This window comes from Ahaetulla prasina, chromosome 2 (genome assembly GCF_028640845.1).
Source record: "Ahaetulla prasina isolate Xishuangbanna chromosome 2, ASM2864084v1, whole genome shotgun sequence".
Classification (NCBI taxonomy): domain Eukaryota; kingdom Metazoa; phylum Chordata; class Lepidosauria; order Squamata; family Colubridae; genus Ahaetulla; species Ahaetulla prasina.
Genome location: NC_080540.1, coordinates 83785783 through 83812884, shown reverse-complemented (window position 1 = coordinate 83812884; position 27102 = coordinate 83785783). Strand labels below are relative to the sequence as shown.

The 27102-nt window shown below is 36.5% G+C and overlaps 1 protein-coding gene across 5 annotated transcripts in view; it reads right to left on the bottom strand.

Moving 5' to 3' along the window:
• The window catches only part of EBF1 (EBF transcription factor 1), a 412485-nt gene that overhangs the window by 134386 nt on the left and 250997 nt on the right, over positions 1 to 27102 (bottom strand). For all 5 annotated transcript variants that reach the window (XM_058168521.1, XM_058168522.1, XM_058168524.1 and 2 more), the window contains exon 7: positions 453 to 534. In XM_058168521.1, coding sequence (XP_058024504.1) covers positions 453 to 534 — 82 coding nt within the window. The remainder of the gene's footprint in view (positions 1 to 452; positions 535 to 27102) is intronic.

Here is a 27102-nt window from a genome sequence, read left to right as displayed (position 1 = left end):
CCCATTTCAGTTGTTAAGTTAATTCTATATAGTCATTAAGTGTTTAATCACATGATCACCATTTATGACCTCTTGTCAGTTTCTCCACTGACTGTTGTCAGAAGCTGACCGTGAAGATCACAATTTTCATCATGTGATTGTAGGATACTACAATGGACGCAATTGCGAACGAGTCATCAAGCATCTGAATTGCAGTTGTGTGATTGCCAGGATGTTGTCATGGCTGAAATTATGAAGAGTAGTCATAAGGCCATTCAGCATTGTCCTAACTTGTAATGGTTGTTGACTGGTCAAGTAAACGAGGGCTGAAATTCTAAAGTGCTTCTCAAATGTTAGATTGAAAACTTGCACACAGCATGCACAAATAAAATAGCTAGGTTACCTGGCTGAAATTTTTCTTAGCTCATACTTTCAAAAAGAGATTGATCGAATAGGTAGGAAGCGTCACTAACCTGAAATCTCCGCATGTCTCGAGGATTTCCTGCATTTTTTAAGCAGTTCTGGTTACATTTAAGAAAAAATTTCAAGAAGAACCTGTTGGAAAAGAGATAATTTGTTTAGTATATTCAATCAATATTTGTTTTGCTTAATTGCTAAAAAAAAACCTATTCAGTAAATGTATCTTTAAACACATTCTTGGAACTTGAGGCAGATGGCAAAGAAACAGGAGAAACAGGCAATCCATCCCATAGGTGTCTCTTTGCTGGAATTCGCAGGGACAGGCCATTTTATATCGTGAAGTTCCTTCCAATTTCATTTATAATTAGGTATGGCAAAATAATCCATCTTCACTGCCATAAAACAATTCTAACTTTCACAAAGGACGCACTTCCATACCAATACCAATATCATTCCAACAAAGCAGTTTGAAACTGACCTGTGAACATTTTCTTTTCTTCAAAATTCAAAAGGCTAAAAACACATGGGGAACAGCAAGAACCAATTAATATCCACCTTCAACTGACCAATAGGATAATAGGATAGAGCCAAATAATATCCATCCAATCGTGTTCCTGTCTCTAAAACTTTCATAGAAACTTTCATAGAACAAAAAAAAAATGCTTTTTTCACCCCAATTCCATTTCTACAACCAGACACTCTTCCCAGTTTTTCCAACCCTGACTGCCTGTTTCTACAACAGCTTGAAGTGGAAAGAGAAATACATTCTCAGCCATGCCTATAGACAAGAGCAAAATGCTGAAGTTGCAGGGTAAGAATGTCTTCAATGGGAGAAGAAATTGCTTGCAAAATCCATAGTGGTGGGATTCAAATTTTTTTACTACTGGTTCTATGGGTGTGGCTTGGTGGGCGTGGCATGGTGGGCGTGGCAGGGGAAGGATACTGTAAAATCTCCATTCCCACCCCACTCCAGGGGAAGGATACTGTAAAATCTCCATTCCCATCCCACTCCAGGGAAAGGATATTGTAAAATCTCCATTCCCTCCCTACTCCAGGGAAAGGTTACTGCAAAATACCCATTTCCTCCTGATCAGCTGGGACTCAGGAGGCAGAGAATAGATGGTGGCGGGGCCACACAGAGGTGGTATTTACCGGTTCTCCGAACTACTCAAAAATTCCTCTACCAGTTCTCCAGAACTGGTCAGAACCTGATGAATACCACCTCTGGGGCTATAGCACTAACAAACCAAAAATCAGCTTCTTTTTGCTTTCAGACAAACTGGTATCAAACAGGAAAACAATACAACCCAACTCTTGAGCCTGGATGACAATGAGAGGAATACTGGAGTTCAGAGCTAAATTGGCAAAAAGAACCTTATGGATGCACTTAAATTCTAACTTCTATTATCTGGCCAAGTAGGAGAAGTAAGGTAGAGAATGTAACTGAATTGCACTTCCCACGAAGCTGACTGGGAGGATTTTAATTTTGGGTAAATGAGTACACATCCCATGCCTTACGAAAGCAACAAGTGCAGGGGGGTGTTGAATTGTGTATAGTATGATACACAAGATCAAGAAATTCCACCACATATTGTGGCCCTTTAAAGAAAAGAAAACCCTATTATAGGCTGGATATAATGGTAGCATCTATGCCCTAAACATAACACTTAGAATAAAGAGACTAAATCAAAATGTAGAAGTCACTGAGGGTAGCAAGAAAACAGATGCCAGATAAATTCTGGGTGTGGAGTGGGGAAATACTCTTAAATATCTACAGTATGTTAAGTATACAGTATGTATTCTTTCCAAGAGCTCAGCCAAATAAAAGCTGAAAAAAGCCAACTATCATGAAGCTCTCACATGGCAAGTTTTCTTTTAATTAGGGCTGTCATTACATTAAAGGTTGCAGTCAATTAGTTGTGTTACTTTTAACCTATTAATCAATCAACTGACTATTTAAAAGACATACTGCAGTTTGTATTGTCTCAATAGAGTGTATTCTCAGAGTTGTCATTGAACCTAACAGAAATTTTGAATCTTTCTACGTGCTGAAGCTAGCAGATTGTTTTCAATATAGACTACCCTATTCAACATCCTAAATGAAAGTGTTTTTAAAAACTGAACTTTGCACTTATTGTCTTAATCAGGAAGGTTGATGTGCAATAGAATTGGGATAGAAACAGGGCATATAGTTTAGAAGTTCCTTCCAAAACAGAGCTAGTTAGCTGCTTCTGTGGCTGATTTTAAGATGACTTTAAAAACAAAGCCATTGTGTTTCGCTTCTTAACTGAAAAAACATTTAGAATTTACTGCAGTTAGCTATATGAATCTATATTTTATTGCAACTGGTTTATTTTGGAATTTTTGTTTAAAGATACTCTTTAAACTTTACTTTTGTATAAAGCATGAGTTAAATTATTTGGTAAAAGCTGAATGTGTGTCCGTGTGAGCACACATGTATCAATAAAAATAATGATTTATAAATAAAGTGTTTTTCCAAAGCTGTTAAATCAAGCTGAATCAAAATTCTTATCAAAACTTGCATGATGAATATTTAAGAAAATTAGCTGTGGTCTTCAAACTAAAATAAGGACATGAAAAAATATATATTTATCTTTGTTCTTGGAAACCACAAATGTTTAAATGAGCAATTCTTTTTAAGTTCTTGACTCTGTAAAAATCACCGAAATTATTTTATAACCCATATTTCTTCAGAAACAGAAGGCATATTTTACCAAAGAGATAAACAACAGAAAGTGTCTTCCTCAATGTTCTGCATTAATAAGCCATAAAAACAAAAACTTGAAGAATATTGGCCTCACATTTTGGACATTATACATAAAAGTATAAACAAAGAGATATATCAAACTTATTTTTGTTTTTTTAGAAATAAGTTAAACCATATCAAAAAAAAAATATCGCCATAAATAAGAAAGGTCCTGACATATTTGGAATAATTGTTGGTTCAAACATGTATAACCAATTTATTTTGGGCACAATTCATCAGGAACGTCTTGTGCGAGACATAAATGCCATTGAAATAAATATGAAGTTAGCAATATGTGTTTGGCTCTCAAACTAGTCTCATTCATAAAAAAATAGACCAACTACGAAGAAGTTTCTCATTTGTTTTGCCTCTTATTGTAATTATATAGCGACAACAAAAGAATTTTAGAAAAAAAAATAATATGCCATCCTAATCCTTTATTTGAATATTATTCATTTTCCACAACAGGGGTCACCAACCTCCGTGGCCTATTCTGAACTAGCCTCGCAAGAGGCGGGCCCGAATGCACTCATGTGCATGCAGCTTAACTTGCACGACATGCGCATGCAGCTCAACTTGCACAAGTAAAGATGCATGCACATGTGCCTGTGCGCCAGCCTGCCACTCACGGGGCCCAGTTTCCCTCTCCCCTCCCCCCAGACAGGCCACTAAGTTGCAAAGGTTGGGGACCGCTGTTCCAGGGGATAGACTGTTCAAATATATTTTAAAATTATAATTAGAAAATGATGACATTTGATTTTGCTCAAGGACTATAAACTTCTTGTTTTCCATTAAGATTCATATTCAAATTTGTGGTTGAGAATATTAGAAAATTTTACCTGCAGATCGTTGATTCAATAGTAAAAAGGCTCATCTAATTTTATTTAGAGATAGGATCTTCTGTACAGAGTGTGGGATAACCATTTAGGAAAGGGGATCTCTGAACTAAACCTTTTTCTCATTCAAAAAGAAGACACTTGATTGCAATTAAATCAGTTTGTTTTCAATCAAGTTTGAAGACAAAATGTGTTTGCTCATCCCTTTCAACATGCTTTTGATATCTATTAATCTTTTATTTTCCACCAAATCTCTTGGAAAGTAATTTCAAGAGGGTTCTCTTTCAACAAGAACTGCATTTATTTATTTATTAATCAAACTTTTATACCGCACCATCTCCCGCAGAACTCAGGGCGGTTCACAGCCATATTAAAATACAACAATATAATAAATAACAATATAAAACCAAATTAAAACTAAATATTTTAATGGCCAAATCACTAAAAACGGTAGAAACCGATTAAAAACCCCTTTAAAATTTAACTAAAATATTTCTTAGGCTAGTCCAGCTCACTGAAATAATAAAATCTTCAGTTCACGTCTGAAGGCCTGGAGGTCGAGGAGTTGTCGTAACCCCGGAGGAAGCTCGTTCCACACGGCTGGTGCTGCCACAGAGAAGGCCCTCCCCCTGGGGGTCGCCAACCTGCATTGTTTGGTCGACGGCACCCTGAGGAGGCCCACTCTGTGGGAGCGCACAGGTCGTTGGGAGGCAATCGGCGGCAGAAGGCGGTATCGTAGATATCCCGGTCCTAAGCCATGGAGCGCTTTAAAGGTGGTGACCAAAACCTTGAATTGCACCCGGAAGGCCACCGGCAGCCAGTGTAGGCCGCCCAGGATGGGTGTTATGTGGGAGCAACGCGGTGCTCCCTCTATCACCCGCACGGCCGCATTCTGGACTAGCTGGAGTCTCCTGGTACTCTTCAAGGGGAGCCCCATGTAGAGAGCATTGCAATAGTCCAGGCGGGAAGTGACGAGGGCGTGAGTGACCGTGCGTAAGGCGTCCCGGTCAAGGAAGGGGGCAACTGGTGAATCAGGTGGACCTGTTAAAATGCTCTCCTGGCGACGGCTGTCAACTGCAAGGCCTTTATTTATTTAAAGTTTATTTGTTATGAGTTTTGTCTATTTCCTGAAATCAAAAGGACTCTAGATAGCTTGCAACTGACATCCAGAATACAGTACATACCAATATAATAAGTAAAAGAATAATCAAATTTAGATCTCAATTTAAATTACTGAATATAGCACCAGTTGTTATAAGAAGTCATATTTTCATCTGCTTCTGGAAGGCCAGCTGAAGAAGCAGAGGCAACTCACTTCCATATTATTGCCCAGAATAATAGAATAGGAATGTGTCTACCACATGGGTGGGAGTTAAGCTAAGGGAGATATTTTTTTCCCATTACACCCATTTAATATAATTTTAATAGTAATAGCAATAATACTTAGACTTATATACCACTTCATAGTGCTTTCCAGTCCTCTCTAAGCGGTTTACAAAGGCAGCCTATTGGCCCCCAACAATCTGGGTCCTCATTTTACCCACCTCAGAAGGATGGACGGCTGAATCAACCTTGAGCTTGGTGAGATTTGATCTGCCAAACTGCCGGCAGCCGGTGATCAGCAGAACTAGCCTGCAGTACTGCACTCTAACCACTGTACCGCTCATATAATATATCATTATTATTATTATTATTATTATTATTATTATTATTATTATTATTATTATTATTATTATTATTATTAAATATCAGAAAACAGTTGACATTGTTCAAAGAGAAATCAAGTAATTGTCTGAATTGAACTTTTTAGAAAACTACGATGACTGTATTCATGCAATCTAGTTAGCTGAATAGGGACTAGAAAAGCTTTGTTTCCACTTTTTTTTTTTAAAGGTGTGTTACTACTTGTCCCATCAAGCAAAATATGGCCATCATTAGTTCTAATATGGCATGAGTTAACTATTAGGGTGCCTGTCTAGGGGAAGAACTTTCTCTTCTGGCCAGTTGCGAGAGGCTTGACTCTGAATGTGTGGAAAGAACTGTCAGCACAAATCCTGGCATCTAAAGTCCAGACAACTGCTTGCCACCAAGCGGTGGTTTGTACTGGTGCCAAAACGGATTTGGGAAGATAAGCAAATAGGACATTAATTCTGCCAAAGAAAAAATTGGAAAGGGAGAAGCACAGAGCTTTGTATGTTGAGGATAAGCACTTGATGGCTCTCCTGTCAACAGTCCATCATTTAGCTCGCCAACTATGAAGGGCATGGACATTAGATCCCTTTTGCCCTAAACTGGCCCTGCTGTGTGGAATGCAGGCAAAATCCTGAGATCCCTCTGCTGCTTGCTGACATGGAAAGCTTGACCATCTGTCAGGAGGCAAAGATGTCCCTGTCAACTGATGCCTGCCCAGAGCCTCTGACAGGCCCTTATGAGGCAAAGTCTCTCAGAAGCCCTTGTTCTTTGGGGAAAAGGCTGCTTTGCCCCAGAGATTTGCTGGAGGATTCTTCAGAGTTTTCCAAAATGTAGAAGCCAAGCAGCTGACCATTTTGGCCTGCCCTGCCCAAAAGGAATAGGTTACCAAGAAGGAGAGGTAGAGAGATAGATGGAACAGTTAAAAATAATTTTAAGTCAGAGGCAAGCACATGTTTTGAAACAGCCTGTGCAAATACAGGGAAAATTTATATAAAAGTCTGTGGCATATGCACTTGTGCTAGTGCAGGAAGCAGATAAAATCCCAATATTCTTTTATTTCATAAAGTTCTAATTCTATTCCCTTTTTTAAAAAAATCACACACACACACAGAGGGGGGGGGGAGGGAGGGAGGAGGGGAGGGATATTTCCATGAAGTATCCTAAGCATTGAGGAGTTATCCATTTTGCAATGATTATTATTTCAAGATAGATGATTACCCTTTATTAGAAAAGAAAAAGAAAAATATGAAAAGGAGGACCCAAGCCGAAGATGAATGGGTAGAACCAGAATAAATTTGCAGTGAGCATTAACTTGGAGATAGGAGAAAAGAAAGTGTATAATTATATAAATTTTAACGGGATTTTTTTTTACTGAATTCTTTATGTGTGGATGTGAGTTTGACATGTAGGGGTACACATTTTCCCCTCAACTAATCAGAAGTGAATAAACGTTCAAATTGTATTTAATTGCACCCACCATCTTTCATCCCCCAGAAGTGAATAGAAAAGCCACCTATTCTCTCACATAGCTTGCTCTTCCTCCAAACCTCTGGAACTGTCTCAAGGGGTGCAAAGGACTGCAGAAATTAAGGAGAATTACTGAGAAAGACCCCCTATTTTTTCTTTTTTGTGCTTATGGAAATTTGTGCTGAATCAAAAATGAATGGAAAGATATTATTGTATGAAATTGTGTGTAAATGTCTGTAGATAGCCACTATAATTGCAGTGCTTAGGAGTAACAGTAGAAGATTAATGCCCAGTTCAGAATTTAGCTATCTACTAGCTTTCATGAATCCTGAATGTTCTGATATAATTCTTGGCACATCCAAACCAAATTAAAACAAAACGGGTTTTGAAATGCATAGTCAGAAAATATGTTTTAGAATCTGCACCATTTGAATGAAAATACATTTTTAATTTAATACTGCATTTCTGGGCAGGTGTTGTTTTTTTTTAAAATGCAGGGGATGTGATTAGAAAAGAACTTAGAAATTGATACTTGGCAATCTAACCTGGGCCAAAACAGGGTTAATAATCTATCTTGAAATTCTGAACATTGAAAAATGGGAAATGAAATCTTTAGTAAGCGCTCCCAAATTTTAAAACATCTGACCAAACCTTGTACATCTTTACGTCTTTTGTTAAATACCATCTTATTGAATTTTCAGAATACAGCAATTTCAAGTCAAACATATGATTTCCAGAACTTTAAATAAGTTACCTTGCTACGAACAATTACCTCAAGTATTACGGTTATGTGAAAATACTTCCTATACAATTCAAAATGATATCATTTAGACCTGGCATATAGAAGGCAATACTGTAAAGTTGCAATCATATGCCTTTATTTAACTGAAGAAGGTATAAAATATTTATTTTATTTTATTTTATTTTATTTGCAGGTGGAGATTTGCACTATATGCAAGCATTCTGTCTTTAATTAGAACTGCAGAAAATAATAATTAGAACTGCAGAAAAAATAATTGCTACCAACTTGCCTTCCATTGAGGACCTTATACTGCACGAATCAAGAAGAGGGCCGTGAAAATATTTGCAGATCCTTCGCATCCTGGACATAAACTGTTTCAACTCCTACCCTCAAAACGACGCTATAGAGCACTGCACACCAGAACAACTAGACACAAGAACAGTTTTTTCCCGAAGACCATCACTCTGCTAAACAAATAATTCCCTCAACCCTGTCAGACTATTTACTGAATCTGCACTACTATTAATCATTTCATAGTTCCCATCATCGATCTCTTTCCACTTATGACTGTATGAGTATAACTTGTTGCTGGCAATCCTTATGATTTATATTGATATATTGATCATCAATTGTGTTGTAAATGTTGTACCTTGATGAACGTATCTTTTTCTTTTATGTACACTGAGAGCATATGCACCAAGACAAATTCCTTGTGTGTCCAATCACGCTTGGCCAATAAAATTCTATTCTATTCTAATTGAAAGATAAATATAAGCAAATCCTAAGTGCCACTAAAATACTTTTAGGCTATAGATAGAAGGATTCCAAAGACTTGCCCTGATTATTAAGAGACTGTTTTTGCCAAAATCAAAGACCTGGATAGGGCCAAATATAGATCAATGGTCCCATGAACCTTTGACTACAGCAACTAGTGAAAAATGTTTTTGATGGAAAGGAGTTCCAGGATATAGTTGAAAATATTTGGCAGGGCTTTTTCCTTTCTTTGCCTTCCTTGGGGACTCAGAAGATATTTGTGGCTTGGGCTTACACGATGCATCTGAAGAGAATCTTAACAATATCTGCTCTTTTCTAGCTTCCAATTCTAAGCTTTTCTCATCTCAGTCTTCTCTCTTTCACTACGCATTTTTCAGAAATTATTATTCTTATCCAACGCTTATTATGTAGTTGTGGGAAGTGAGCAAGATGGATGAAAGAAAGCTGATGAAGAATCTAATAGATTGGAAAAGATATGCTTTTTATAGTATTGTTATATTTCCATAAAATGGGGAATTAAAGAAATTAGAAATGTGTCATGTGTTTACCAAATATTTCAAAAACAGAATATTTTTGTATCATCTGAATTATTCTTCTTAAGACAATTTGCAGGGGCTTAACTGAATAGGCTGGTTTCATTTATCAGTAAAGTTTTGAAGATATTATAGTTTTCAAATTATTTTCATCATGTCCAATACTATCACAACCAAAGGGAATGGTATGCTGAAGTATACATTCCTCAGAATAGCAATACATGAATAAGAACTAGAAAATGACTGATATTTGCCTGCTCGTACCAAGTTCCTGTACCCCAACAAGTATAAGATATAAAATATCTGAAATGGCCCCTCAAAAGGCATAGGAACAAAATACTGAGCACTGGAAAAGAGTAACTTCAGCATTAATCATTTCAATTTATTTTTTTTTCACATCAAAAGCCACTGAAATTTTCTACAAGTGACATCATGATAGGGAAATACACGAAGCAATGTTTGAAGAAAAAATAAAAATTAGCAGGGGGAAAAAGCATGATTTTGACTCCAATTTTGAGGTCTCTTGGGCCAGTACTAATAATGGGTGTTCCGTATTTTTGGAGGAATAGTGTGGTAAGTGAATAAATCAATGGGTTCTGAAATGTTTGGAACTACTATATAGAAAAGTCACTTCCTCAACCTTTTTCCTCAACATTGGATCAATTGGGTGCAAAGTCACAACTTGTTAGAGAAACCAAATTTCTCCAGCATCCTCAGCTAGTGCCAATGGATTTTGTTTGGCAACATCTGAAAAGTCTGAAGTTTTTTATCCTGGTCCACTTTTCTAAGGTACTGAGAAAATATATCTATATAATGTGAAAATAACATAATTATAGTGTCAATAGATTAACAGAATGGCTAAGGGGTGGTAACTATGAACATATTACTTTTGGCTGGAAGAAAATAAATTCTTTGTAATAGTTCTTTTATTTTTTTAGGAAAAAAATGTGGAATTTATCATTCTTTACACTGACCTGTTGTCTACTTGGCATTGCATAGAATTTAGAACAAGTTTTCATTATTCAATACTAGTTTTTATTTGCATCCTAATAAAATAAGTTCATTTATTCAGTAACTATTGAAGTAACTATTCTCCTGCTACTAGGACTGTTACTACTTTTTATATTTGTTTCCATGACTTATTTATTTTTAGTTACTACTAGAACTCTTCATTTATAGAAGTCATGGATACCCCAAACTTTTCATATAAATAAATCATATCTTTTTTTCCCCCATTATGAGGAAGATCAAGATCATGTGAAGTGTTAATACCACACTTGGAATATTGGTAAGGCCACACTTGGAATATTGCATTCAGTTTTGGTCACCACGATGTAAAAAAGATGTTGAGACTCTAGAAGGAGTGCAGAGAAGAGCAACAAAATGTTTAGGGGACTGGAGGCTAAAACATATGAAGAACGGTTGCAAGAACTCGGTATGCCTAGTTTAATGAAAAGAAGGACTAGGGGAGACATGATAGCAGTGTTCCAATATCTCAGGGATTGCCACAAAGAAGAGGGAGTCAAACTATTCTCCAAAGCACCTGAGGGCAGGACAAGAAGCAATGGGTGGAAACTAATCAAGGAGAGATGCAACTTAGAACTAAGGATAAATTTCCTGACAGTTAGAACAATTAATCAGTGGAACAACTTGCCTGCAGAAGTTGTAAATGCTCCAACACTGGAAATTTTTAAGAAAATGTTGGATAGCTATTTGTCTGAAATGGTATAGGGTTTCCTGCCTGGGCAGAGGGTTGGACTAGAAGACCTCCAAGGTCCCTTCCAACTCTGTTGTTGTTGTTGTTGTTGCTGCTGTTGTTGTTGTTGTTGTTGTTGTTGTTGTTGTTGTTGTTGTTGTTATTATTATTATTATTATTATTATTATTATTATTATTATTATGTTTTTCACTGAGAAAGTTAAGTCTCTATCATGAATTCCTAGCTACTATGAATAGTGCTGAGCTGTCAGGAGTAAAGTCATTCAGTGCAACTTTATGTCTGTAATCTGTTCATTTGCTCTGTGTGATCATTGGTTAATGTAAGTTGGAAAAATGCCAGTTCACAGATGAATGAATGCTAGTGAGATCTGAACATACTGAAAACTGAAATCTAAGATAATACAGCAGCCTCTTTTCAACAAGCCCCTATAATATAGATATTGTCCATGGACTGGTATATCTAGAAACATCAATTCTTACTTATATAAAAAAATTAAAGACTTTATATACAAACTTATCAGCAACAGGTTGTGTGCATGACTATCATACAGAGAAATGGATCAGGTTTCCCTTGTACTCAGAGCTACCATAAGCATGTCTCCTTCATCTGTAATTAACATTATCGATCATCTAACAAGAAAATAATTACTGAGGGGAAAAAATCAAGCATCTCTTTATCTAAAAAATGCTCACTAGTTTTACCAGAAACAATTAGCAGAAGCAATTAAGATTGTTTTCATAGTTTGAATTCCATTAATATTTACTACCGTATATACTCGAGTATAAGCCGAGTTTTTCAGCACGTTTTTTGTGCTGAAAAATGTCCCCTCGGCTTATACTCGAGTATATACGGCTTATACTCGAGTTTTTTTTTTCTTCTTTTTTTCACATTATACCGGATGGTGCAAACTTGGCGGGCTTTTGCATTAGCGCGGGGAAGCCCTGCCGGTGCAGTGAGAGGGCGGGGCGGGGGAGCCGCCAGCCTTCTCGGCTGAGGGAGGGAGGGTTTCCCCGACCGGTAGCTGCCTCATTTCCCACCCTCGGCTTATACTCGAGTCCCCAGTTTACCCCAGTTTTTTGGGGTAAAATTGGGGACCTCGGCTTATACTCGGATCGGCTTATATTCGAGTATATACGGTAATTTCTGATTTATTGTTCTGATATAACACTCTCTAAATCCTGGGTAATCAGAGAATAAGTTGTGTACTATACCTCATCCCCATGCTTATTAGCTTTAGTGTTAAGTTTCTTGTGATATTAAAGCTGTCCTGATTCTTCTTTGGAATTAATCAGGAATGAGTATCCAGGTTGGTAAAAGGGATAAAATCACACTTTTCCTGTTTTGAAGATAATGGAGAATTATAATTTCAGCATCCTTGCATCTCAATTTCCAGAGGAAAACCCAAGTTACTCTGTTGCCACAAAACTAAATAAATAAATAAAAATCTTCCAGCATTTTTAAGGCTAATATATTTATCTATTAACATATTCATTTATTTATACATTATACATTATTTATAAATAAATAAAAATCTTTCAGCATCTTAAGGACTAACATATTTTTGTATATCTTTCTGTGTTCTGCAGTGTGATTTATTAAATGTTCTGAGTTGTATCCTGAGCAAAGAACCTACATACGTAACCATAGTTGTAGTAATTAGCACTGTCTGTACCTCCTGCATTTTAGTTCCCTTTAATCCCCATTTATAATTCATTTCTGAATCTTGTACATATATGTATAAAAGAGAGACAAAGAATATGTACAACAGAAAAAGAGATTAGGCACTGTTCACTTAGATTAAAGCTCCATGCAATTGATTTAGTCCACAAAATCTTATAATAGATGAGCTGATCTTTGAGGCTTCAGGGGACTTTACATTGGCTTTATTCCATATAAGTCAACAATACTGATTTGCTACCATGCCAAGAACACAAAAATCATGGGAACTCCTTAACTCCCCAAACAGACATTCCCTCCCTTCCTGACATGATTTTGTTCATTCACCATATCTGTCTGTTCAGATATATTTTGGTGTCTGAATATATCAGAATGCGCTGTTTAAAATGGTGTGGAAATGTGAAATCTCTGAAGGTCCACATGCAGATAGGAATGAAAGAAGCTATATTGCAGAAACACCTCCTGCTGTCTTCATGGATATTTGCATTTTATTCATAAGAAATGAAGATATAGTACACTGAATGTTCAAAATATGTTTATTTCTTAAGCTATTAAACTAGCAATTTGCAGAAAAACTGTAGAGACAAAATGCTGGGCAGTGCCGTGTGATTTGTTAAGAACTGGTACATTTTCTAAGGTCACTTCTTGAACTGATGAAAACAACTTCACAGGGACTAAAACACATATACTCCTGGAGGCCTTTCTAGCATGCAGTGGTTCATGAACACTTTCAATACTTGAATACAATGGCAAAATACATACATATATACATACAGTACACATAGACACACATCTCATTGTCTTCGTACGATCTAGCAATTAGAGCAGTGGTGGAATTCAATTTTTTTTTTACTACTGGTTCTGTGGCATAGCTTAGTGGCTGTGGTGTGACTTGGTGGGCGTGGCTTGGTGGGCATGGCAGGGGAAGGATACTGTAAAATCCCCATTCCCTCCCCACTCCTGGGGGAAGGATATTGCAAAATCTCCATTCCCATCCCACTCTGGGGCCAGCCACAGGTGGTATTTGCCGATTCTCTGAACTACTCAAAATTTCCACTACCGGTTTTCCAGAACCTGTCAGAATCTGCTGGATTTCACCCCTGAATTAGAGTGTCAATTGCCCAACATATAACATAGTCTCTTAGAAGCTAAAAGACAGAGGAAAGGCATATACAGTATTATTTCATGAACTTTTTAATCAAGGCCTGAAGCAGAGGCTGAGGATATACATGCAATTTATTTCAGCACTACAAATTGTTGGAAGGACCCACCTAATCACTGAAGCAGAAGTTACCCTTGCCCAAAGGCAGTCTTCAACTTTTCTTAGCTTGTTTTCAACAAAGTTTCCAAGCTGTTTTTCTACAGGCTTCAGTGTGCACAGTGCACTGGAGCAGAGCACATCAATTTTTAATCCAACAACAGCTTCTCCGTAAAAAAAATAATAATCACTCTATTCCTTTCTTTCAAGAGTTACAAAACTTCACAAAACTTCAGCTCTTTCCTGAAATATTTGCCAAGGTTATATTATCAATCTTGTCAGCATGCCAAATTCAAATGAGAACAGGCCACACAACTTGAATATTACAAAGGAGAGACAGTAATAATTTGATAGTGAGGTTTACATCCTATTTTCCCTAATGTAACCATAATAATCCATGTTCTGGTTTTTACCATGATTTTCGATCAAGATGTAATAACCAACAGTGGACAGAGAGAGTAGCAGGGTTAATATGTTAATATGCTTCTTCCTATTTATAATATTTATGTATTTAGTTAGGAACTGCCTTAAGCAGGGGCTGTTTGTAAGAAGCACATACAGCTGCACTAGGAAGGGAAAGGGAAGAAACCAAACACATTCATGCTACTTGAAGTTTACTGGATCAAACACAGCATTATTATTTTTATTATTACTTTTTGAACTCTCAGGATTAGGGCAAGAGAATCCATAAGTAATATTTTCATGCAAAATGGCATTATTTCCCACAATATAACCTTGAATGGGTTAATTTGCTGATGGGGAAAAGGAACATCAAAATAATTGTGACCTGATGTACCTGGGGAATAAGTCAGTAGACCATCAAGCTCAAAATCTGGATGAAGCAGTTTTGTATAGTCAGAGGAAGTATCTGCACCTAGAGTCACCTGGAAGTAGATTCATTTCAAAGAATGAGCATAATCCCCAAAACTAGACATTTCTACAGTAAGGGACTCAATAATGCCATAGGAAAGCAAGAAGATTAGTTTTGCTGTCACAATCCTGTGCAGTTAAAACAGTGAAGACTTAGTTCACTGGATCATTTTCAAGCTGTGTAGGTACTGCTCTTCAGAAAACAAGGAGTTATTACTTTAGCAGAGATGGTGACAGGCATCTCTAGAATTAGAGTATTTTATTATCACATTAGAACAAGGAAAAGTCACATAATTAGCAGGATTTATCCTTTTATTCAGTAAAAGCACTAATATTCAATTAATCTGCCCGTGTTTAATTACTTTTCTTTACACTATTTTTTTTCTTTACCTGATCCCCTTAAATACTAGAGTACAGAAATGTGTGAGGTCTACTTTTTAATTTCGCTTATAATGCTATATGCTATTCACTATTCATCCAAATAATCATAATACGGCACAGGGACTGCTATACTTTGCAAGCTGCCACCAAGATAGCAGCCACACCAGTCTTATACTTTTGCAAGATCCTCTGTTAAGTGATGACATATAGCAGAATTACTGTTAATTGTAATACGACACTAACGTCTAAGTGCCTGTTATCTCTGGATGAACTACTCTTACCACAGCATGAGTGGCTAAAACATCAGGAGCACTTCAGGTGGAATTTACGCAAGGAGTTGAATTAACCGGTAATATAACAAAACAGATCTGAAGCTAGAGAAAGAGACAGAGAAGGAGAGAGGGAGGGAGGGAGAGAAAATGAGGAATTGCATAAAAACAGGGCAACTATTTCCATCTGGTGGCCTAGTTTTAATTAGATGAAGTGAGTATTTGACTTACAAACTGCCTCAATCACAACTGCATTCCTTCTTTTGAAATCAGAGTTGAATATGAGAACGCAGGAATTACATACCAGAAAATTTAATTGCCAAAAGAGAGAACTAATTATTTTTTTTACCATAAAATTGAAAGAGTTAATTGGACAGGCAAATCAAGGTATAAAATCAAGAATGAACCAAAACCAGAATCGTTTTTAGTAGCTTAATGGTATGCAAATCTAGAGTGGTTGGCAAATCTTTCTATGTAAATGTGAAGTAATTGGCCGGTTGCACAATATCAAAATATACATGCATATGTACTATTTCTTTTTTCCAGATTCTTTTGAAAATGATCATCCACCCAGTAAATATTTTTAAACTAAAGGGTAAATGACTGAACAAAGAAAAAACCCAATCCCACACACATATGAGTTTCACTGAAAATATTTATTTTGACAATGCAAAAAGTTTTTTTAAAAATATGTGTTGAGTGGGCTGACTCAAAACAAAACATGAGATGTTTTTACCAGCATCCAGTGTTGGAAGTTTGAATGACCTAACTTTCCCTTACTATGAAATGGTTATTTCAGTTACAAGTGACTTTCATTATTTACTTTTTCTCTCCTGAGGTACATTTTGATTTTCCTGTGATAAATTAAACTATGAAACACAAAGTAAAGAGAAATAATGAGTTTCAGGAATAAAAAGAGTGAAAATTGGACATTTTTCCCCCAGTGATCAGTATTTAATCACAAAGATGTATTATACTACTTTTTTTGTGTTAAGAGAACAAACTAGAACTACTAATTTGCTCATCCATGTAGGGGAATTAGATGGTTGCCTGGAGTGCGTATGGAACCAAATTTTGATTAAGAAAATCAAAGATGATGATGACAACTGGTTGAATCTACAACAATGTGAATTTAACATAACCTCAGGAACTGGGTCTTGCCACTACAACTGGAAACACAATTGCATATTATAATCAGATGCAAAGGTGCAACTGGATGAAAAATATATCAGAGAGAGAGAAATTTGAGTCAAATAGAAGAACATATGAAAATTTCATCACATTATGAACAATGAAATACTCAATTCATATTTCTTTTCCTTAATTGCTAACAATTCACAATTTTACCTCAAGAGCCACTGTAGCTGTTTTACTCCTAATATCACTTTTGGATTATCCCTAATATGATTTTTGGATAGTTATTATTAATTAATAAGTTGCTAGAGGATATTTACTCTATATTATATTTTTTTAATCTTTAAATTTATCATTTAAAAATAAATATTATTCAGTATGTGACTTGCCATTTAGTATATGCTGTAGTAATTTGTGTCATTTTATTATTGTTCTTTTAAATTTGCTAGTCATTGATCGAATAAATATTTGCTTAATTTACCAGACAATAGAACATGTTTGAATTTAAGATGCTTTGCATGCAACATTCACATCTAATTGCTGCTACCATTTCAGTTCAATCTTCATCAACTATCTTCGCCAGCTTGAGCACTGCATGCCCACCGTGGTTCTTCCAATAGTATGTGACGGTGCTCTAAGGAAGACCCTTTCAAATTATAACATTGGCTTCGCTGTTCATTATATTTGCCTCCACATTCTACCCACAGCACAAGTTAAAGGCCTTTGGCTTCAGCTGTTCCACTGTGTCATTATCAGAGAGATGGTGAGATGCATTCCAGAGACTGGGGATTAACCTCCAGGATGATACCCAGTTTCAGTCTTAGCCTACTAAATCCCTACCAAAGCTACAACAGCCATGGCTGATTTGGAACCTAAACTGTAAATCTTCTCTTCACACTATCTGACTAAAAAGATGACAAGAAAGATTTTGCAACTAGCCAATGGGGATATTTTACATATAAAGGCCTTAAAGTTGCCAATATAGTAAAAATACCGGAGTTATTTTTCTTTAAAACACACTGAAAGTGCTTCCACCAGTTAATGAAGTCTGTTCATTCAAGGCTGAGCATTTTGAAAGGTAGAATGAAAGAAAAAGAAGACAAGGATCTCATAAACCTTGTTCAAAAAGGTAATTTTCTCCAATCCTACTTTCATGGGAAAGGCAAATATGTTTTCTCTTTAAAATATGAGGAGTAAATATGAATTAAAATATAAAATACAGAAGCGTGCTTCTGTATTTTACTTTGGGGGCACATTCCAGATGATACCTACTCCAGCTATGATTTCTGTCACTCATTTTACTCAGCACCCTTGAGAGGGAGCCTTATTTCTCTGTCAGCTGTAGCAAAGAACCTCTTCACAGAAAAGAGGATTCTGGGATTGTAGAGAAACTGCACAACTGCAAAGGCCCTTATATAAATTTGTGGCAATTGCTCGGCAGGTCTGGAACCAATATGGCTGGCCTCATGTTCAATGTCATGGAAGGAGATTCATCTGATCCTGTTTCTTGACCTCAGTAGATAGAAATATGCACCCTACTGAAATGAAATGAAATGATGGATCAATATATAGGCAGTATGGAAGCAAAGAAGAAAGAAAGTAAGTAAAAGTCCACCTATTCAATACTGTATTATTTTTAAAGTTGATTAGGAAAATTAAACTAAATTAATTCAGTCCTTGCGAGTTCTTGTTCAAAGAATTGTGATAATGTTGAGAAGGGAATAGTCAAAGACTGTGCTTCCTACAGAGGTACAGGTATAGGAATAGGAATAGGAATAGGAATAGGTATAGACAGTGGTGGGATTTAAATAATTTAACAACCGGTTCTCTGCCCTAATGATTTCTTCCAACAACCAGTTCACCAAACTGTTCAAAAAGTTAACAAGCGGTTCTCCTGAAGTGGTGCGAACTGGCTGAATCCCACCACTGGATATAGATTAGTATGTGCAGCAATTTTTAGGACAGCCCTTTTACGTTTTATCATCATTTTTTAAAAAAAAAATTACTAATTTTATATGCCACCTGCTATCTAAAGCAACTGTTGTTCTGTCTCATACCGGTATTCACTAAAAATGGAAACTATACGGAGGAAATCCATACAATCGGGAAACCATTCCCAGCTCCCAAGATAGTTAAAGTATAAATAAAGTATAAGCTCCTCTGTATACCTCAGTGGAAGAAGGATATAAATGAAAAGTAATAATAATAATCAAACATCATCATCTGCCTAACCTAGTCCTTGGACATGATAGATGGATAAGAGAATAAAAATGCCAAATCCAGTCTAATTATTTTGCTGATTTTGTGACAAACCATAACAATTTTGCAAACTTAATAGATAAAATGGATCAAAGGATTTCAGCTGCATACTGATATCTAACTCATTTTTGCAAGCTTTAATTCAGAACTAGAAAAGAATGCCAATCTCAGAAGCCCCAAAACTGTAGGCTCAGTTTCTATTACAGATTATTAGAAATGCCATTTCCAGGAAATTCAATCATATCAATTCTTTGTGGGCTAAAACAATGTTAGCTGAAACAAAAACACGACAGCCGCACTGTTTGTTTATCTCATACCAATGTCAGAGAATGAAATAAATTTTGTGGCAAAATTCAGATAATGAATGTTAGTCCCTGGAAGCCTTGCAAGGAGATTTTGCTAAGCATCACTCTGGGGAAGGTCTCCAGCATTTATTAAGATCTTTAGTTGGTCCCAATAGCTGTCCCCAAATACTGGTATTGACGCCAGGCTTGTTGGGGGAATTTTCACAAGAATGAACTCTTGGTTATTTCTCACCAAATAAAATAAGCTGTGAACCGCGAACTGCATTTTTACAGCAGCCTCTCTTCTGTTTCATATTTTCCCCAGAGAAGCGTTCCAGTATTTTGCTGTCCTATTTCTTTTCCTGTTTGGTTCAGTGTCTGCAAGCCAAAACATTGCTGCAGTGAGTTACACAAGTCACTCGACAGAGAATCGTGCACATTTCTGCACATGTCTACAACTGGAGGGCACACCCATTATTTAGGGTTTTTTTTTCTCCAGGTAGGAAGTACTTCTAGGAATTATCATCCCTAAACCACCTAAGCGTGGTAGGCATCTGTTTTATGCAAATTTCTCTTTCTCCCAAACATTCTGAGTTTTAACTCCCTAAAGAGATGCATGACAAAACTATTCAAGAGGCTCAAAGCTTCTACGCCTCCGTTTTTTTTTCCTCTCGCTTTTCTGTTTTTTTGAGTATTCTAGCTAGTGGTTTCCCTATTGTTTAAACACACTTAAAGAATAAAACTCTCACTTCCTTTGTGGCACAGAGTTTTGGCATTGAGGATGGAACCTAGCATGTGGCCACTATTTTAAGACTGCAAGGAAGAGGTTATATGTGCAAAGGCCAAGAGCTTCATCCGAGCAGTGCATATAGTAATACCGGACCTTCAGGGAAACATGTCTTTATTCCTGTTTTTAAATGATGGCTAAGTTCCATAATTTGTTAACTGTTTTTCTTGGCAGTGTTTTTTCTTCCTTCCCCCAAAAAGGAATTGCAAAAAAAAAAATTACAAAAAAATCACACATAGAGTTCTTCTGGATTCAATACATATTAGGTACATGCAAGCAAATTTTGTAGTAATAAGAAATTGGTGAGTTTAATTCAATGTTTTAAAAATAAGATGTGAAAGTGTTCCAGCTATATTTTTTGGTATGTTTAGAGATAAAAGGAATAGATCTGCACTACTACATGGAGAATGTTAAACCAAAGTGTGGATCCTAAAAACCAAAGCTGAAGGAGGTGGCTGCAAAACTCACTTCTCGTGAGTATTCCTCCACCAAAGTCTAACCCAAGTCAAGTTACATTGTGCCCACTATCTTTAGCCTTGGACTGACTTGAGTAATTTACATATTGCATATTTGCTGTCTAATGTTTGCACTAAGACAAAGTGAAGGCATTCTTGCCTGTAAAATGTTCGTTATTCATCGGGTACCTCCATAGGATTTTCTTAAATATGAAGTGACTTATTGAAGGGCATTATTATATTAGAAAGTCCTGGAGTTGATTCTAGGCATTCAAAGATAAAGCTGGATCCAAGAATCCATTTTTTGAAGAAGGTTTATTTTATATCCTGCCTTTATTATATTTATAAATAATTCAAGGCAACAAAAATACTTAAATTCCTACTTTCTCCCCTTATTTTCCTCACAGCAAGAATCCTTGTTGTGAGGTGAGTTGGGTTGAGAGAGGGTGGCTAGCTTAAAGTCACCTAGCCAGACTTTCATACTTAAAGCGGAACTAGAACTCATGGCCTCCAGGTTTATAACCTGGTGTCTTAAGCACTGGACCAAATTGGCTCAGTTGTAAGTCTTTTCTAGCAGGAAAGCCATCTTTGAATATAACTCATATATGTAGCTGCTAAACTCAAAGGAAATCAAAATTTAAAAAACCTATTGATCTCAGCTATGTACTAATGAAAGCAAACCATTTTCATTAGAATATACATTGAGAGAGGGGGTGTCGTATAAGCAGATGGATTCAATCACAGTAGAAACTGCAGGAGTCAGTTTCAAGTACAGGTGGTGTAATGTTTAGTTAAGGGCCAATGTTACCTTGAATTGATTCTGAGACAAAGTCATGCTTCCATTCCTGAACATGAAAAGAATATAAATAGTTGAAAGTTACTATTTCTCAAAAGAAATAACAAACACTGGCAAATGTTTGATTTAACTGATTATGGTGCTGCTCTGGAAACCAGGAGTCTGTGAGTTTTAGTCCTGCCTTAGGCATGAAAAACTGGCTGGGTGACTTTGGGCCAGTCACTCTGTCTCAGTCCAACCCACCTCACAGGGTTGGTGTTGTGGGGAAAATAGGAAGCAGAAGGAGTAGTATGTAAATTCACTGCTTTAAGTTAAGTAATAAAGGTGGAATTAAAATCTACTAAATGCATAAATAAATAAGAATAGAGACTATGCTGAGAAATAGGTACAGAAACCAAGCACTGTAACCAGTATGTATAAAATAAGAAGCAAACTGTCAGACTGTATTATTTTTGAATCATTGTATTATCCTTGAATTATTCTCATAATCATTAAATGGCTGATGGGTGCAAAGATTGTGGATTTTGGCACTCGTGACAGAATGAAAAGGTTAACATTCCTACTTACTCCCAAGAGGACAAAACACAAATAATCATTCAATTAGCTTGACATTTTTGATAAATCTAACCAGTTTCATTCTTTATTTCTGCTTAAGTTTTCTTTGATAATCAGCATACTGCCAACTAGCTGAAAGCAAGGAGGATCAACAAAAATGCATGGCTGACAAAATTAATTCATTTATAATGTAAACTCGATCAGGCATCTCCGCCCAAAATCTAGGAAACAAAGATGGAAATAATCAACTCCAGCACATCACTTCTGAAATGCCAAGAACTTTATCTTCACTGGTTTATGTTTCTTGGGGATTTGCTAATGGTAATTTATTAGTATCCCAAATTGCAGGGATAACTACATGGAGAAAAAAGAAATGACAAGACAAAACGATAATATTCTGAAGTTACATTCTGGTATATTCAATTCAGAAATTGCCAAAGCATAAGACATCTCAAACTTGGTACTCACCAAATACTCACTACCATCATCTTCTACCCAACATAGTTGCCAGTTGACATTCTTATTTTATTATGAGTCTCTAATGATATGGAAAGTTCCTCAAATCCTTAACAACAGAATATGACATTTTTTTTAAAAAATGGGAGCTTTTTGTGTTTCTTAAATGCATTCTTTCATATTTTAATCTAAGAAACTCAACTGTAAAAGAAGAGTGTGCTATTTTCTAGGTATCAGCCCTCTTCAAAAATCTTTTCTTCAGTACTTTTATAGGAAAGAAGAGATGCAGAGAAAGTACACCATTCCCAATTGCTAGCTAGTTTTCAAACTATCCTCTCTTTCCACCATTGAAAGGACATTGGTTAAGATATCACCTTAATAACAGCTATGTATCTCCTCACCAAAAATGCATCATCACTCTGGTGCTGTCACAAAACCTTTCAGCTAAATGACTGACAGCCTTGATCAGGTGCTGTCCAAACATTTTATTAAAACGTTTAAAATGATGAATATATCCAATTATTACTATTAATGCAGCTAATACTGACTAATGAGGGGGAAACATTCTAGCTTGTGTCCTGCAATTCATTACCTCTGCCTTGTCAACAATTGAAAGCCCCAAACCTAATCATCCATACCGGGCCCTGTTATATTTCACACGTCACATTTAATAAGTCACTCAGTGCCTATAAATTAATGTAACATGTCGGCATTTATGAGTGCGGCTTTGTCGTTGCTAACAAATGATGTGCTGGCCCAGTCTGCAGCAGCCAGGCAATGACAAATGATAGAAAATGATTTCTTTCCAAAATGCAAACTATGCACTGGAGACCACCATAGTTCTAGTTATACAGTCATAGCTATATGTGCTCAGACTTATAGATGTTTACCTGTTCCCTCCACTCCTAGGGTAACCATTACTATTAAATGTTGGGACACAAGCATCATCTTTTGATACTTGGGTGGGTGATCATCAAGTGCTGTGTCAACTCAACATTAGGTTATGCTGAACAGGCACACTTGGTGTGACTGCATATTTAGCCTCTCATTTGACCTCATGGAGAGCTCTCTCCATACAGTAAAATGGATTAGCATCGCAGGCAAAATAGGTCAACTGATCAGACTGGTGGGGAAGACCTATGTAATTGAATAATAAATGGAGATCACTATATTTCGTTACATGCATCCTACATTTAATGAAGGAATTTTCTCCTCATTGCTCCTCTACAAAATAACAGAACAAACACACACACTAAGTCCTAATGGGGATTCTGAAAAACACAAAATCTCAGAGACAATGGAGGAAGCTATTAAAAATTAGGTTTTCAGAAAACAGAATAACAGATTGGAAAGGACCTTGGAGGTCTTCTAGTCCAACCCCCTGCTTAGGCAGGAAACCCTACACCATTTCAGACAAATGGTTATCCAGTATCTTCTTAAAAACTTCCAGTGTTGGAGCATTCACAACTTCTGGAGGCAAGTTGATTAATTGTTCTAACTGTCAGGAAATTTCTCCTTAGTTCTAGGTTGCTTCTCTCCTTGATTACTTTACACCCATTGTTTCTTGTCCTTCCCTCAGGTGCTTTGGAGAATAGCTTGATTCCTTCTTCTTTGTGGCAGCCCCTGAGATATTGGAACATTGCTATCATGTCACCCCTGGTGCTTCTTTTCATTAAACTAAACACACCCAGTTCCTGCAGCCATTCTTCATATGTTCTTCATATGTTCTTCAGAGCAAAGAAAAAAGTTCCTCCATATTACCATTGAGCTAGTTTGGTCTAGAGCAGGGGTTTGCAACCTTAGTAACTTTAAGGCTTGTGGACTTCAACTCCCACAAATCTTAAAGTTACTATGGTTGGAGACCCCTGCTCTAGAGATTAAGGCACCAGGCTAGAAACCAGGAGACTCTGAGTTCTAGTCCCGGTTTAGACATGAAAGCCATCCGGATGACTTTGGCCCAGTCACTCTTTCTCAGCCCAACCCACTTCACAGGGTTATTGTTGGGAAAATAGAGTATTAGATATGTTCATTGCCTTGAGGTATTTATAAACATAATAAAGATGGGGTATATTTTAAAATCTAATTATGTTGAGCTTCACTGCAAAGCAAGGTCAAATTACTAAGCAAATTTAAAAATTTTTTTAAAAAAAAAAGTATTTCTGAAACCCTGTGTAATGTGTAGAATACATGAAATAGCTCCTTTATTTATAAAAAGGTTACAACTTCTATTGATTTTATCAAACATAACTGCACATGTGAAGACTATGTTTATGTACTTTTTTCCCCCCTTTGGCATGAGTATTGATTTTTTTTTCTCCCAAGCTGTTAAATACCAACTTCTTTCCCTGTTAATAATTGTGGGTAAATGTGGGCACTGCTTTTCCAACTCTCCGCATAATTGGGAAATGACAAGTGTTGAAGTGAACTCTTTTTCAGCGGCAAGCAAAGGTCAGAATATGTGTTGCAGCAGTCGGCCCATAACAGCACAAATCAGTTGACCAATTAAGCATAAGTGATAACTTGGCTTTCTGAGCAGCCTGCTGCCACTTGAAAAGAATCGTACTGTAGACCAACTAAACAGGAAAGAAGAAGCACACCTGGAATGACTCACCTGTTACCTTTTCTTTTTCTTCTCCAGAATAAGAATATGGAGAAACATAAAGATCTTTCTTTAGTGTATAAAATATATGAGCAATCAATTATGTTATAATTAATAGTTTAGGGCAAAGAATGTTCCACTGTTTCAGCCATAGACTGACATGTGTTTTCACTACCTCTATTCTAATCCAAAGTCATTGGCAAATACAGCAAGAGTAAAGAAATGCCAATTAAAATGACTACAAGATGGGTCACCCACTAAGTTTACATTGACCTGAAAGATCTTGCTTATTTATGAAATGCAGCCTTGTATAATTTTCCTGTACCTCAACTACTTTGTCTCTGCTTGTGTCTTTGCTTGTGTTCTGAATATCAGCTGCATTTTTTTCTCCCAAAAGATTTCACACATTTTCAAGAAACAGCCAAGTCCATGAACTCTGGATTTGTTTCATTTGATCAACCAGATATTAGTAAGAATCCAATCCACAGCAATACATTATGCAGTATGCTGAACCCAATTTTTTATTACAAGAATGCGATATTACAAGGAACCTTAAGGTATAGCAGAGATGCTTAAACTACAATACTGTGTTATCTAAATCAATTCCATATGAATGGTATTAAACTTGCACAGCCCTCTTGGGAGAACAACTCTCTTCTCTCAGGAGGGCAGCCATAAACCGGAAGCTCTTGGCTTTAGAGCAGCTGTAGAAGCTAAGGAAAATATATAGTTATTTTGGTACTAATTTTCAGAGTCACAATTCTTTAGATAAACTGCAATCTCACTGATGCATTGCTTCATAAATGCTTTCGTGCCTATCTAGGAAGCTGAGAGTTTTGAGATCAATTTGTGTGTAAACTCTTTGAAGCACAATCCATAACTTCTTTGAGGTATCTCTTTTTAAGTTATCACTACATTCTTTATTTGATTCAACGACTCACTTTTATTCCACAACGGAAAAATGGTGAAGGTATTTCTGAGGAATTTTCCTGCATGCTTAAAATGAAACATGAACGTTTCTTTCTTCTGTGAACAATGAGCAAACTGAAACAGTGATTGAGAGAACAGGATATTATTTCAGGAATAGTAACTACAAACCTTTCCAACTCAGCCCGGAAAGCTCTATGCATTCTATTGAGTATGCAGAGATCGTGGACACTGAGAAGTAGATTATTTTCATGAAGTTACTAATGGCATCTATCAAACAAAACATCCCTTTAACGAACTTAGCTATTTATGGAACTTAGCTACTTATAGGAAGAAATGGAGTACTCTAAACAGCACTGCAATAATTTCTTTCTGACTGAAGACTAAGAGTTGACATGGAAAACACAGAACTTTGCAGTTCACCCATGATACAAATTGTGACTATCATCCATTTATTCTCCTGGGGAGAGAGGAGGAAAGACAGTCAGGCAAGGATACACTTTTAAAGGATTTATTATACATCCAAATGTCTTATTTTAAGGAAAATGTTTCTTTCTCTGTGTTTTCCCCCCTGTCAGTTCCCTATGATTCTACTGCTGAGTCACTTCCATCCACAGTCAAACTTTTCTACCAGTCATGTAATTTCTTTTTTCTCGTCTATCACTTGCTGTCTTTTCTGTTTTGCTGCATAAGGATTTGGATATTTTTACTGCCTTTTTCCTATGAACATTAGAACTCTGTTGCCCACATTATTAGCAATTTTCTGCAGCATTTTGGTTGGACATTTCTCTAGAAAGTTGATGAGAAAAAGCAAAATGGTCAAAGAGAGCTATTTTAAAAATCATTTCATCAGATGTTGTGCTGAATTGGGATTCTATTTACAAAATAAATACATTCCTGAAAGATTTGCCATAGGTGTTCTGTGGTTTTTCTGACATCTTTTAAGGAAAGCAACCACATACCCAAAAGATATTTCACCATGGAAGCTTCTCATAGTTTCATCGAGTAGCTCCAGGGTAAGTTTTGTATCCTGTGAAATAATTTCTACAGGCTTACTAGCACTGAATCCCAGAGAGCACAGAAAATGGCAGCAGGCAGCTCCATGATTAGGTGGCACCCTTATATTGTAAGTGGCACCTAAATCCTTTTTCCTAACTCTTTTATTATCTCATTTGGGCAACAGAGTTCTGTGTTTCACATTGTTTGTTCCATGTCTCCTAAATTAATTTGCAGCTGTCCAATGCAGTTAAAGACATTGCTTGTCAGCAATACTTAATTATAAGCCCATTTCATTTCTAAAAATGGAATGGGGAGGAAGGCACCATCTTGCCTTTTGTTACAAGCTACAAGCCATCTTGGACTACCTGTGAACAACAGATAAAATAGGCATCATTTCTAATATAGTATTAGGGATGAATAGGAGACACTGATGTAACTTACATACACATGCATACAAATTGAGGTCTT